General features: G+C 47.5%; 1 protein-coding gene across 1 annotated transcript in view; it reads left to right on the plus strand.

Moving 5' to 3' along the window:
* LOC147111971 (high-affinity choline transporter 1-like) overlaps window positions 1–12,902 on the plus strand; it is a 52,851-nt gene extending 39,949 nt beyond the window's left edge. Inside the window, exons 8-9 of the mRNA XM_085998306.1 lie at window positions 2,781–2,998; window positions 11,367–12,902. Of these exons, the coding sequence (XP_085854432.1) occupies window positions 2,781–2,998; window positions 11,367–11,822 (674 nt within the window). The 3' untranslated portion in view covers window positions 11,823–12,902. The remainder of the gene's footprint in view (window positions 1–2,780; window positions 2,999–11,366) is intronic.
* Window positions 12,903–14,780: the final 1,878 nt, after the last annotated feature.

Consider the following 14,780-nt stretch of genomic DNA (forward strand, 5'->3'; position numbering starts at 1 on the left):
GGACTTACCTGAGGACTTACCAATGCTCTCCAGGCCGGCCTCCCACCTACCACCCTCTGTAAACTTGTGCTCATCCAAAACTTTGCTGCCTGTATCCTAACTCGCACCAAGTCCCGTTCACCCTTGTGCTCGCTGACCTACATTGGCTCCCAGTCCAGCAATGCCTCGATTTTAAAATTCTCCTCCTGGTTTCAAATCCCTCCATGGCCTCGCCCCTCGTACCTCTGTAACCTTCTCCAGCCCCACAACCTTCCGAGATCTCTGCGCTCCGCCAATTCCGGCCTCTTGCGCATCCCGATTTTAATTGCTCCACCATTGCCGCCACCTTCAGCTGCCTGGGCCGTAAACTCTGGAATTCCCTCCCTAAACCTCTCCACCTCTCTCTCCTCCTTTAAGACGCTCCTTAAAACCTACCTTTTTGACCAAGCTTTTGGTCACCTGCCCTAATATCTCCTTATGTGGCTCGGTACACTTTTCAGGGTTAACTGTTTTAAGGAACTGTACTGACTGAAAGAGTTAGTACAGAGTTAATAAAATATATTACTGAGTCAGGAAACGGCTCAGCGTAAAGATGTCTCTCCCTATGTATTACCGTGTGTCACAACATTGGCCAGTAAATTGTGCTGTACATTTTAAAAAGAGCTTGCCTCAGTTAGCATAAAACAATAGTCTGATACTAAAATAAAAATCTGACCTTCCTTCCAGCACATTTCAAAGAGTGTTAAATCTGTATAAAAGTGACTCGTGGTGATGCCAGAGTTTACGTCTCCTCACAATAGCTGGGATCCTTCCTGTTGGTGAATATGTTAGGGGAGATTTTCCAACTTTGTGCTGCTGGTTTGACAGAAGAGCTTGCAGCTGGCGGCAGTCTCCACACCAGCTTCGCAACATCAGAAATTGTCTCCAACACACTCAAATATCCATTTGCCAGTATACATTAACTGGATTATCCATTCCTAATGAGTGCTCATGCAAGCCAGATGCATCTTAGGGTGGGCTACACACTTATCTCAATTCAGGTGGATGCCAGTTTATACAAGTAATCTGAATTCCCCCTGCCTCTCTCCCAAGATCTAACCGATTCATTCTTCCACCTCCCAGTCATTATATCCTCCCCTCCAGCATGTAGTGCTTCCTGTCTGTCCTCATCTCTATTACGCCGTTGTATTAAGAGGATTAAATAAGCTTGGTAAAATTAGGTTCACTTGCACAAGAGTATAAAAGGAGACAGGAAACGGGCAGGGAAGTGGGAATAGTGTGAGGTAATGCATTTGGGGAGGGCTAACAAGGCAAGGGAATACACAATAAATGGTAGGACACTGAAGTGCAGAAGATCGGAGGGACCTTGGAGTGCATGTCCACAGATCCCTGAAGGTAGCAGGCCAGATAGATAAGGTGGTTAAGAAGGCATACGGGATACTTGCCTTTATTAGCCGAGTCATAGAATATAAGAGCAGGGAGGTTATGCTTGAACTGTATAAAACACTAGTTAGGCCACAGCTAGAATACTGCGTGCAGTTCTGGTCACCACATTACAGGAAGGATGTGATTGCACTAGAGAGGGTGCAGAGGAGATTTACGAGGATGTTGCCTGGGCTGGGGAATTTCAGCTATGAGGAAAGATTGGGTAGACTGGGGTTGTTTTCTGTGGAACAGAGGAGGCTGAGGGGGGACTTAATTGAGGTGTATAAAATTATTAGGGGCCTAGATAGAGTGGATAGGAAGGACCCATTTCCCTTAGCAGAAGGATCAATAACCAGCAGGCATAGATTTAAAGTAATTGGTCAGAAGTTTAGAGGGGATTTGAGGGGAAATGTTTCACCCAGAGGGTGGTGGGGGTCTGGAACTCACTGCCTGAAAGGGTGGTAGAGGCAGAGACCCTCATCACATTTAAAAAGATATGCACTTAAAGTGCTGTAACCTACAACCAAGGCTACAGACCAAGAGCTGGAAAGAGTGATTCGGCTGGATAGCTCTTTGACGGCCGGCACGGACACAATGGGCTGAATGGCCTCCTTCTGTGCTGTAAATTTCTGATTCTATGATAGAGAAGATAGGCTTAAACGTCAATGGAACTGACTATCAGGCGCTGCGTATAACGGGCGGCCGATCCCATACCGCCCATTTTGTGCCACCACCCGAGAGGAATTTCTAGGCCATAGTTTCAGTTGAAGAACCAGTACCAGCACAGACAGGATAAGCCAAAAGGCCTTCTTCTGTGCTGTAAATTCTAGAATTATATGTTTTATCTGAATAAAGCTGCATAGTTTATGCCCAGCTATGTAAGTGGGGCTGCTGCACTTAACCTGACTGCACAAACGGTGATTGCTCAGTGCAGCCAATGTTAACCTGACTGCACAAATGGTGATTGCTCAGTGCAGCCAATCTTAACCTGACTGCACAAACGGTGATTGCTCAGTGCAGCCAATTTTAACCTGACTGCACAAATGATGATTGCTCAGTGCAGCCAATTTTAACCTGACTGCACAAATGGTGATTGCTCAGTGCAGCCAATTTTAACCTGACTGCACAAATGATGATTGCTCAGTGCAGCCAATTTTAACCTGACTGCACAAATGGTGATTGCTCAGTGCAGCCAATCTTAACCTGACTGCACAAACGGTGATTGCTCAGTGCAGCCAATTTTAACCTGACTGCACAAATGGTGATTGCTCAGTGCAGCCAATTTTAACCTGACTGCACAAATGGTGATTGCTCAGTGCAGCCAATCTTACGATTTTGAGTGTTAAAATCTGATACAGGTCTTACTCTATTTTCAGACTGGAATCAGACTTCTTATGGTTCCCCATCACCTTATGAAAAAAATGAAGCTGCCATGATCCTGCCAATAGTTCTTCGATATTTGTGTCCTCCTTATATTTCTATACTTGGAGTTGGTGCCATCGCAGCTGCTGTCATGTCCTCAACTGACTCGTCTCTTCTTTCATCAAGTTCTATGTTCACCCATAATATCTACCGAAAGATTCTCAGACCACAGGTAACTTTAAGAGTTGTGTTTGTATAAGGCAATTGCCAGAGTCATGAATGATATCAGAGGTGAATACTAAAGACATATCACAAATTATAAAACACCTAAAGATATAGGAAAGAATCAGTCTACTAAACCCACTTCAGTACAGACACCACTTTGAAAGTTGCGCGAATCCTTTATACTAGACATAATGGGCATGATTTTCATTAGGCCGTGGAGGCGGGATTGGAGGCGTGCGGGGGGTTAAAATCCCGAAATCGGGGGTCCCGAACCCATCCTGCCCCCAACCCGCCTCCATGCCAGTTTCAAAGGAGGCGGGTACCCAGCCCGCACTGGGACCCGCCTCCCCGAGGCGGGAAGGGGATTAGTGCCAATTAACTGCCTGTTAACAGGTAGTTAACAGGCAGTTTTTAGCCTAATCCCTATTTTTAATATTGAAGTGTGGGATTCCCGACGGCTCCAAACCACGCCAAGTTAGAGGAGGCGGACCGTCGGGAGTGGGCTTGGAGGGGTCGAGATGTCCGGTGTTCAGGTGAGTGATGGGTGCATGAGTGCAAAGCTAAGTGTGTTTGGTGTGTGTAAAGTGTTTAAAGAAGTTTTATATACCTGTGATAAATCCAGAAAGTGGAACAAGGAACTCAAAGAGGCTAGATGTTAGAATTAACTCGAGTATTTTATTAACAAACGGGAAACACATTTACAGACAGCCTGCATCAGCATCCTGGCATTCCACCTTGTGCTGACCTATACAGGAAGCGAAACCCCTGACCTTAGCAGCAGCATTGGCTACAGCACCACCCGGTGGACAACCCCAACCATAACAACCCAGATCACTATAATACCTTTACTTACCTTTACTGCCTTCCTTCCTTCAGGTCTCGGGAGTCCCTCATCTCACTGGCACAGAAAGCAGAATGGCTGCGAGCTGTCAAAAATTGCAGCATTCATCTTTCTGTTCCGGGGAGATCTCTAAATCATCCTGAGAGGAAGGAATTAACCTGGAGTACAGATTGTCAGCAAACAGCTGTGAAACGCTGAAATTTCATGTCAAAAGGTCTTGACAGATGAAATATCAATCTGTGATGTCACCTGTTGCCAGGTGGCCCCTAATTGGTCTGCTGAGCCCGCTGGGCAGGCTCAACAAGGTCAATCAAGTCAAAATCGCGTGGGTTGGCTACAACTCGATGGAGGCGGGACTACAACCCCAAAGGTTGTAGTCCCGCCTCCTACCCGACTTCTCAATGAAAATCCAGCCCAATGGCTTTGATTTTCATCTGTACCTCCTGGGCATGAATTGTCGCCTGGGTGGAGTGCAGGGAGGCAAACTGGGCTTGGAAGATCGCACAGAGCTCAGCTGATTTTCCTTCTATTAAATTAAATGGAGGGAAAATTGCACAAGATCTGTTTTGAGTGGGAATCAGCCCCACCTAATTTTACATTCTGTGCACTGCCAGGTGATAATTCACATTCAGGTGGTACAGACGAAAACCTAACCGCATTTGTATTTTGTATTGTTATGCTGCACTTACCAGTAAACCAGAATTTGTGTAACAGTGCAGCAGGGAAGTGCATGGCTATACGGCCTAATACCAATTTGCCTTTTGCATTATTGCTGCACCTTGTGCTAATGGTTTAAGGGTATTTTCTATAAACTCCCATATGCTTCTTGTTGTGTATGTACCTTTAAGGGAATAACTGGTCTTAGACTGCAGTACCGGCAGTGACCACCCCTGTATAAAAGGCCCTAGCAGGCTTCTGTAGTTTCAGTTTCAAGCTGCCTCTTGTTCAGTAAAGTACCTGTTAAACTGTTCTCCCGAAGTCCGTGTATTATTGAGGCGCGGACTTTACAGTGGCGACGAGTAACTTCGAACTCACCTGCAGTGTGGCATCATCTCACGGGGATCTCGCCTGAAAGGAAGGTCCTGGAAGGTCATGGTCTGAGCAACGGGCGTCGACCGAGGGCAACCGCCCAAAGAATCCATCGGTGTTTGGAGAATTGCGGGAGAGACTGTGGTTCCAGCGAATCGTGCTGGTAGCAGGTAGCGCGCTGACCCTTCCGGACTGCGGCGGGCTCAAGCTCGATCGAGCGGCTCTGCAAATCGGGCCACGCAGTGTCACCGGGAAAAGAAAACAAGAGAGGGTGGAGCGCACAAGGCGCGGTCGGTGCTCGAGAACCGGACAGCGGAGAGAAACTAAACGGGGGGGGAAGGAAAGCGCGACGCGCCGAAGCTGCGGGTCGCCGCCATTACCCCGTGGAACGCTAGGAGCAGCGTGGCAGTAAGGGGAAGAAGCAAAAGCTCGGGAGGCGCCATTTTATTCCACTGGGGAAGAAGCAAAAGCGCGGGAGACGCCATTTTAAATCGCCCAAGATGCCGAAAAGTGGCAGTATCACTGCTTTCGACAACGAGGTAGAAGACTGGACCACGTATGTAGAAAGAATCGAAGTGTACTGCAAGGCAAATGAGGTGGCCGATGGAAAGAGGGCATCGGTATTATTAAATCTGATGGGTGCGAATACGTACGGCCTATTGCGGAATTTAATTACCCCAGCGAAACCAATGGAGAAAAGTTTTCAGGAGATTGTTCATATCTTACAGGAACACCTAAGACCTACACCACTGCTGATAGCAGAAAGATTCAAGTTCCATAAAAGAAACCAGCACAAAGATGAGAGCAATGCTGACTATCTTACGGAACTACGCAAGTTATCGAAGCACTGCCAGTTCGGAGCAGGACTGGCAGACACCTTACGGGATAAGTTTGTCTGCGGGCTCCAGAGTGAAGGAACCCAGAAACGACTACTTTCAAAAAAGGACCTGATGCTAGAACAGGCTTTCAGCGTGGCAGTATCCTACGAAGCAGCAGCACGGGGAGCTGCGGAAATACAACAGAAACCACAAGAATACAGCGCTAACGAAATGGTGTATGGAGCCAAAAAGTGCTATCGCTGCGGCAGAACAACCCATGAGCAGAAGGACTGCTGGTTTAAAGACAAAATATGCAGGCAATGCGGGAAGATGGGACATATAGCAAGAGTCTGCAGGTGGGGAAAGAAGACCAACACGACAAGAACTACTAAGGAACAGTACAGGAAAGTAAAGAAACTGACAGATAGTAGTTCAGAAGATCAGGAGAGTGATAAGGACTCCGGGAGCAGGCGACTAAGTTGTTTAAAGCTACACAACGTGATCGCAAAAGAAGATCACCGAACCATTTGGGTCACCCTCAGGATAGCAGGGTCCCCAGTGAAGATGGAATTGGACACAGGATCAGCCCTAACTGTCATGAATCGACGAGACTATGAGCGGCTATTCTCACACATACCCTTGAAGGACACGTCCATTGTACTGAAGACATACACGGGGCAAAAGGTCTACCCCAGAGGAAAAATAAGGGTGCCAGCTGAATATAACGGAAAGGAAACACAGAAACTATACACGTATATACTACGAGATGGAGGACCACCATTATTGGGATGTGAATGGATCCGAAGACTACAATTGGATTGGCATTCCATTCTGGCACTAACTGTGACTGACAAAAAAGATGATGACGTCGCACCTGGACGTCTGTCACAAATTCTATCTGACGCGGAAGAGGTGTTCCAACAAGGACTTGGGACTCTAAAAGGAGTAAAGGCAACCATAAAGATTGAGGATAACGCAACCCCAAAATTTTTCAAGGCCAGACCGGTGCCATACGTGATACGCCCAGCTGTGGAAGCTGAACTGGAGAGTCTGGAGCGTTCAGGGGTGCTGTCTAAGGTGGACTGGAGCGAGTGGGCCACACCCATCGTTCCTGTAATGAAGAAAGCATTGAGCAGCACGCCTGGGGAGCCAAGGAAGGTTCGCATCTGTGGGGACTTCAAGGTGACTGTGAACCCAGTCCTGCACACAGTACAGTATCTGCTTCCGTGGATAGAAGATATTTTCGCCTCACTATCTGGAGGGAAACGTTTTACAAAGATTGACCTGGCTCAAGCGTATCTACAAATGGAGGTGGAAGAAGCATCTAGGAAATACCTCACGATAAACACTCACAAAGGCCTTTACCAGTACAATCGACTGGTATTTGGGGTAGCATCGGCCCCGGCTATGTGGCAGAGGGCAATGGAACAAGTCCTGCAAGGGATCCCGGGGACCCAGTGTTATTTGGAAGACATCCTGGTTACGGGCGAAAATGACAATGAACACCTTGCCAACCTGGAACAGGTGCTCACGAGATTGCAGGAATATGGGCTACGAGCCAACCGTCCCAAATGCGAGTTCTTCAGGAGACAAATCTCTTATTGTGGCCACATGATTGATGAGGAAGGGTTGCATAAGTCGCCGGACAAGATTGAGGCTGTAGTCAAGGCTCCAGCACCAGAAAATGTGTCGCAACTGAGGTCGTTCCTCGGGTTGGTGAACTACTACCATAAGTTCTTGCCGAATTTATCTACAATTCTGCACCCACTGGACGCCCTCCTTCAAACTGGTGTAACATGGAAATGGAGTGATGAGTGTAAGCGTGCCTTTCAGGAATGTAAATGCCAAATCACTTCAAAAGAAGTATTGGCCCACTACAACCCAACACTACCGATTTGGTTGGCATGTGATGCGTCACCTTACGGCATTGGAGCGGTGCTGTCACACAAATTCCGTGACGGTTCAGAGAGGCCAATAGCCTTTGCATCGCGCTCGCTAACCTCAGCCGAGCGTAACTACGCCCAGATTGACAGGGAGGCCCTCAGCCTGGTGTGGGGGGTGAAGAAGTTCAATCACTATCTGCACGGGCAGAAATTCACCCTACTGACTGATCATCAACCCCTGGTCTCAATTTTTAACCCAAAGAAGGGCGTTCCGGTGATGACGGCGCAACGGCTGCAAAGATGGTCACTTTTTCTAGGGGCACATCAGTATGACATAGAGTACAAAGGTACAAAACAACATGGAAATGCTGATGGGTTGTCGCGCCTACCGTTGCCTACGGCGGAAGAAGCACCTGCAGTGGACCCTGTGGAGATATTCCATGTGACCATAGTCGAATGTTTGCCTGTTACAAACGCAAGTATTGAGAAGGAAACCCGAAATGACCCGACACTCTCTCGGGTCTATGATTTGACGGTGAAGGGATGGCCAGCATATGGCGGCTCACTGTTGCCAGCATTCTCGCCAAGGAGGGAACAGCTGTCAGTGTGCCGGGGAACCTTGATGTGTGGATCCCGAGTGGTAATTCCACCCAAGTTGAGAGATAGAGTACTCAATGAGCTTCACGAGGGTCATCTGGGAGGGGTAAAAATGAAGAGCCTAGCCAGGGCGTTTGTGTGGTGGCCGGGAATTGATAAAGAAATCGAGGATATGACCAAGAGATGCACAGGATGCCAGAAGGTCCAAAACGCTCCACCACAGGCCCCGCTACATCCATGGGAGTGGCCCTCATCTCCATGGCAACGGGTACACATTGATTTCGCTGGTCCATTTATGGACTCAATGTTTCTAATCGCTGTGGACGCCCATTCAAAATGGCCAGAGGTCATTAAAATGTCCTCCACCACCACGGAGAAAACTATTGTAGTCCTAAGGACTATCTTCACCAGGAATGAGTTGCCAGAACAGATCTGTTCCAACAATGGCCCACAGTTTGTGTCTGAGGATTTCCCGGAGGTTCCTGAAGAATAATGGGGTGAAACATTACACATCTGCCCCATATCATCCAGCCACAAATGGATTGGCTGAGAGGTTTGTTCAGACCTTTAAAAAGGCCATAAAGGCAATGTATAATGACAACATACCACTGCAACACAAGGTGGATAACTTCCTGTTTGCTTACCGGAATGCGACACATGCAGTAACCAACCAAACTCCAGCCGTACTGTTTTTCAACCGGAGACTAAGATGTCGCTTGGATTTGCTCAAACCAAACATAAGACGAGATGTGGACGATAAGCAGTTCCAGCACATAAATGAGAAGCCAACCAGGAGCTTCAAGATAGGGCAACCAGTCTTGGCCCGCGACTACCGAACAGAAAAATGGCAGCCAGGCACGATATGCACACAGCAGGGACCACTAATGTACACAGTGGACATGGGAGAGAGCATCGTGAGATGCCATGCTGACCAGATTCTAGAGTCACAGGAACAAGCCAAACCTGTACCACAAGCATGTGCACCTGGTAATGAGCCCGAAGTACAGATTGCATCTACCTCAGAAGCAGGGGTGTTGGAAGCTGATGAACCAACCAATGACAATGAGCCAGAATTGACTCCACCGCCAGAACAGGATACTCGAGAAAGGCGCTATCCAGTCCGGATCAGGAAGCCTCCTCAAAGACTGAACTTATAAATGACTATTTCAGTTGATGTATATATTACTGAGAAAATTGTAATTGTAATTAGTTATTATTTAGTTGTTAAATGAATGTTATGTACTGTTTATCTAAAAGGGGAGGAATTGTTGTGTATGTACCTTTAAGGGAATAACTGGTCTTAGACTGCAGTACTGGCAGTGACCACCCCTGTATAAAAGGCCCTAGCAGGCTTCTGTAGTTTCAGTTTCAAGCTGCCTCTTGTTCAGTAAAGTACCTGTTAAACTGTTCTCCCGAAGTCCGTGTATTATTGAGACTTTACACTTCTCCTATGTTGTTTCACATTTATTTTGTACTCATAATACAAACCGCAACAACCTCACTGCTACATTGTAGTCTCCCACACAGATCCCTGGCTATGCTGAGGGGGTGCCCAGGAGCACAGGAACTCACGCAGGCAATGAAGCTGTCCCTCAGGGCAACACCACATCCCGCTGCCCTGCTCAGTTGACTGCAAATATGTCAGATAGCTTCCAAGCCCAGACAACCACTGCACCAATACCTGTGGCGCCTATAGTTGCAACGCTATTATTAACCAAGCACGAGGTGATACTTGACCACTTCCTTTCCTAGAGGCAGACACCAACAGCCATCCACCTCCCTTCCTCTTGCCACAGGGGAAGCACTTAGAATAAGTACATGGTTAGGAAGTAAATGCCATGCACACTGCACCAACGGCACATTCATGGAGTGCAATCTTGCAGTGTTCCTCAAGGGAGTAACATTGGAGGTAGGGGCCTGCTAGGACACATGCATGCCCTACACTTGGGGGAATCCAACAAGATGGTAAAAGTGCAGCATCTTCCATATTGCTGCCAGTTTCCCATGGGAAAAGGACATAGGAACAGAAGTAGGCCATTCAGCCCCTCAAGCCTGTTCTGCCATACAATGAAATCATAGCTGATCTGTATCTTCACTCCATCCACCTGCCTTGGCTCCATAGTTTGATGTTGATGTTTGGCCCAGTGGATTCAATTCAGCTGTGACTTGCATGATGTAACTGTGTACTGCAGGTTTGGAAGTGCCCAGGAGCATAAAAAGGCAAGGTGGCAGGTTAGAGCAGTCTCTGTCCTGGGAGTGGTCTCCAGGTCTAGCTACTGGACACTGCAAGGTTCTGCCATGGCTTCCTTGGGAAATAGTAGTCTTCACATACAGTTTTCTTGGGCTATGCAGGAATGGTGATGTGAGGGCAGGTGCTAATTGATTGTCTCAGGTGCAAACACACCTGTCTTGCAAGCCTCCTCTGATCCTCTTCCAGAATCTGTAAATAGAGACTATCCAGAGAGATACCTGGACCTGTATAAGCAGCATATAATGACTGTATCCCAGGAAACCGCCACATACCCCAGCAGGGGTGCAGCTTTAACATATTTTGGAAATACAGCAAAACAGCAAAGGAGGACTGAAATTGGTGCAACTATTGGCAACTATTACAAAGTATGAGTCTGTTTTAAAAGAACGCAACCATCATGGCAATCATGTCATCCAGGCAGCTCCGATATTAAATGGATACTCACCGTCTGGAGCGCAGGACCATGGCCTTATTAATAGTTTTTTGGGGGGCTGCAATGAGCCAAGCGCACAAGATGGTCTCATAACATTGTCATAAGTGTTAATGCTTTGTGAGAGATGATATTTTATTGGCATATGTGTCACAGTCTTCCACTGTTCTCAATTTTAACCATATCTCATCACATTTTGCAGCAAGTATATTTTTCATTGGTTTATCCTGTTCTGTTGGTGCCACACCACAAAGTAGAACTCTGTTGAACAATAGTTATGTATTAATGAGAATTTCCAAATGATCTTTTTGCAAAAAGGCTCTGGACAGATATTTTTGCCCAGACACCCAACCTGCTTTTCTAACCTCGATGTTCAACATTCAGGATTTATCGTGTAGGCGATACCGAGGTATTCTCAGTTGGTTTGAAAGTTCCACGCTCAATGTATTTGCCTTTGGAATGACTTCGTTATTTTCACAGAATTCTGTTTCTCGTAGTTCATCCTGTTTTTTCTTTCTATTTTCAGGCATCAGAGAAAGAACTCCTGTACGTGATGAAAACTACAGTCCTGGTAGTGGCAGTATTTGCCACTCTCCTTGCTCTCTTTACCAGCACTATCTATGGCCTTTATGCATTAAGTGCTGACATTGTGTATGTTGTCCTTTTCCCACAGCTTGTTTGTGTTCTGTATGTTCCATGTGTGAATAGACTTGGATTTGTCACTGGAGTTCTGACAGGGGCATTGCTCAGGATTACTGGAGGTGAACCTCTTTTTCATTTTCCAGCTGTGATCCGTTATCCTGGAGGTTATTTCCAGGATAGTTACTATGTCCAGATTTTTCCGTATAAAACATTTGCAATGCTCTGCTCTCTGACAGTGACTGTAGCCTTGTCATATATCAGCAAACTCAAATGGCCAGAGAGATATATAACTGCCTTTAATTTGACAGAAAGACCAAGTGAGACTAGAATCACTGATTAATCATATTGATAAACTGGAATCACAATAGGAGAAACAATATATAACAGAATCACACTGGGGCAGGAGGGAGATGGGGTTCAATCTTCTCGCGTGCCTGCCAATTATGAGGTTTTATCTGAATTAAAATAGTAATAAGTAACAAAATAAATGTTTAGCAACATTTCCGACAGGGCTCTACAGGTTTGGGAAATTTATTTAGCGATGCTCTCAATCTCCTGGTGCAATCAAAAAGATATTTAGGCTTCGCATAGAGTGTTCTCTAACCATCGCTGTTTGGCGCCATTAAGTTTGAACATTTGCATATTATTTTGCTGCCATTGTAAGCCATCTCTGCTGCCTCCTTTGTATATGAAGCTAAGAATGTGGTCCAGGGTGAGATCTTGTATACAACCGTGTGGAAGAGGACCACCTAAATAAAATGATTGCATAAGGATGCAAATTTCTTAGTCAGCGGCCCCAGATGATTTCCTCTCAGTTGCAAATGTCAACTCAATATGGAGGTTGATCTTTATTTTATTCCTGTTAGTGATGGCGCAGGATTTCAAAGTGCCATCACCAAGGAGAGGAATCAGGAAGAGTGTTGCCAGTGGAATTCTATATAATTGACGTTGCACTGTCATAGTATTGAATTCTGTCATCGAGGTTCCAAGTGAGCAGTGCAAACTCCCTCCAGTATCAGAAAGTAGGCTCTGCAGCAATAAAGTTAATAGAATTGTTTCCCTGTACTAATGGAACTCTCATCATTTACTGGTGACACAAAGGCATAGTTTCCTACTAAGTCCAAAATCTGGGCTAGAAATTCGGCTCTGCAGTGCCTTATTTCTCAGCATTATGGGCGCCGTTTTGTGTCAAAAATGGCATCCATGTCACGCGCGCACACTTCGTTGCAGCACTAGGACAGGCAAAGGCACATGGAAGACAGGCACTGAGGGAACGCACAAGGGTGATTAGTTGACTTTGTTAATGTAATATTGGAGGGATTGATGTATAAAGTTGGTTTGGAATGTTTCTTTGGTGGTGGGTTTTATTTCAACATTGTGGCCAAGAGGGCGCTGTGATGGTCCGGAACAGAGGGATAGGAAGGTGTGTGACCATTGTACAATGGGGATTTGGGGTTGTGTTCTGTGGAACCATAGTTGAATTAGGCAATCACAGTCTGCCTGGCCGGAGACAGGATTTGCTGGTTGCCTCCTCCCTTCCTCCTGCTCCTCCTCTTCCTCCCCCCTCTCCTCCTCCTCCCTCTGCAAGCAGCTTGTCATCTGCGCTGGCTCTGCTCCATCTCCCTGTCGTGCTGCAGGCCAAGGGGGATGACAACTAGAGCGCCCATGACTGGAAGCAAGTGGTCTGACCACAACCTTGAAGTCAGCACCAAGGCCTTCTCCACTTGCAGCACCACTCCCTGTCAGCTGACCAACTTTAAACAACTCTGGAAAGCACCAAACACTTCCACAAACTTACACAGAGCCAATAGAAATTAATCAGTAACTAACCCGAGAGTGGTTGCTGATCCCTGTAAATATCGCTGGTGGGGCGTCCTTGCTGCTGCTGAACGCATGTTCAGCTGTGCGAGGTTAAGAGAGGGCGTTAGCTCCAGCGTTGATGACAGAAATGGCAGCGCTGGCGTCAAATCAGCAAGGTTGGTGGAAGGCTGCTGACTTTAAGTGGCGGAAACTGCAGATGGCCTTGCAGGACGAATTCGAGCAGCTCTGGGCTTAGAAGGCCCGGCTGTAGACTGCACCACCTCAGCAAGAGCAGCAGCAGTCTGGGCTGGATGGCTGACAGGCAGCAGCAAGGGCACTGGTGGAGTGGCAGCAATGGGAGGATGAATGCTGTCATTCTGAGAGAGAACAGCAGGTTTGTGCTCCACGGAGCCACTGCCACTTCCCCCTGGGTGGCGCCTCAGCAATCCTAGTAATCTGTTGGAGGACGGATTGCTGGACTGCTGCAACACCCTTTCCACACTGGTAAACTCAGCCACGATGGCAGAAATCTGAGCTTCCACTGCAGCACTCAGGCATTGGGTGGCTTCTGCTTGTTCTGCAATGGAAGCTGAGACATCGGCCATCAGAGGCTGCATCAGGGTTGGGTTACAAGTGTGCTCATGGAGTTGCCCATCACTTCCATGCTGGAAAGGATGGGCTCCAAGCTCTGCCCAAAGCCCTATGCAAGGTTGCTGCCGGACTCCTCCATGCTCCTTGACATTGCTCTCAGGCTTTCTGGCTGGCCTGCCAAAGCACCAAGCATTTCATTGTGCATACCCAACAGCGTTCTTCTGTAGGCCGCCCCATCAAAGTCCTCATCTGAGCCCTGTGCAGCAGAACTCATGTGCGACCTCGCCCTCCGGGGAAGCTTGTACCTGCACTACCCTTTCCCCCTGTCCTGGCTACAGGCCACTTGTGCCTGGTGACTCACCATGTGCAGATCCCGCTTCTAACCTATCCTTTAAAGTATGTGGAATGTCAGTACCCGAGCTGTTGGCTGAGTTTGAAATTGAGTGACAGTGCTGTGTCTTCATCATCAGTGCCTTGGTGCTCTTCAATTTTTTGCCTCTCTACCAGTACCTGGCCAGGTGTCAGTTCTTGGCTATCTGAAAGGAGAAAGGAACAAGAGTAAGGTTGTGGTGAGGGGAGCGGGAATCAAGAGGTGCATGCTTACACCATCTGCAGCTTGTAAATCAGAAGAGATAGTGGGATGTGGGGGAAGTGGGACATGAGACGGAGGATTACATATGAGGATACCGTCACCTTGTATTGTTTCAGCCCCGCCGCTGGCCACGGGCTCAGCGATGGCCCTCCCAATAATGGCCAGCACCGTCTCCTGCATCGGGGTAAGGTTATGCAGGTGCACCTTCCCCCCGCTGGTTAAGTCCTGCTGCCTCTGGTTGTGAGCCACCTTGTCCTTCAAGAGAGAGGGAAGTGTGTCAGTGAGTGCGGTGCAATGTGTTTGGGTGATGTGCCT

This window comes from Somniosus microcephalus, chromosome 10 (genome assembly GCF_052327205.1).
Source record: "Somniosus microcephalus isolate GS21.2 chromosome 10, FLI_Smic_1.0, whole genome shotgun sequence".
Lineage (NCBI taxonomy): Eukaryota > Metazoa > Chordata > Chondrichthyes > Squaliformes > Somniosidae > Somniosus > Somniosus microcephalus.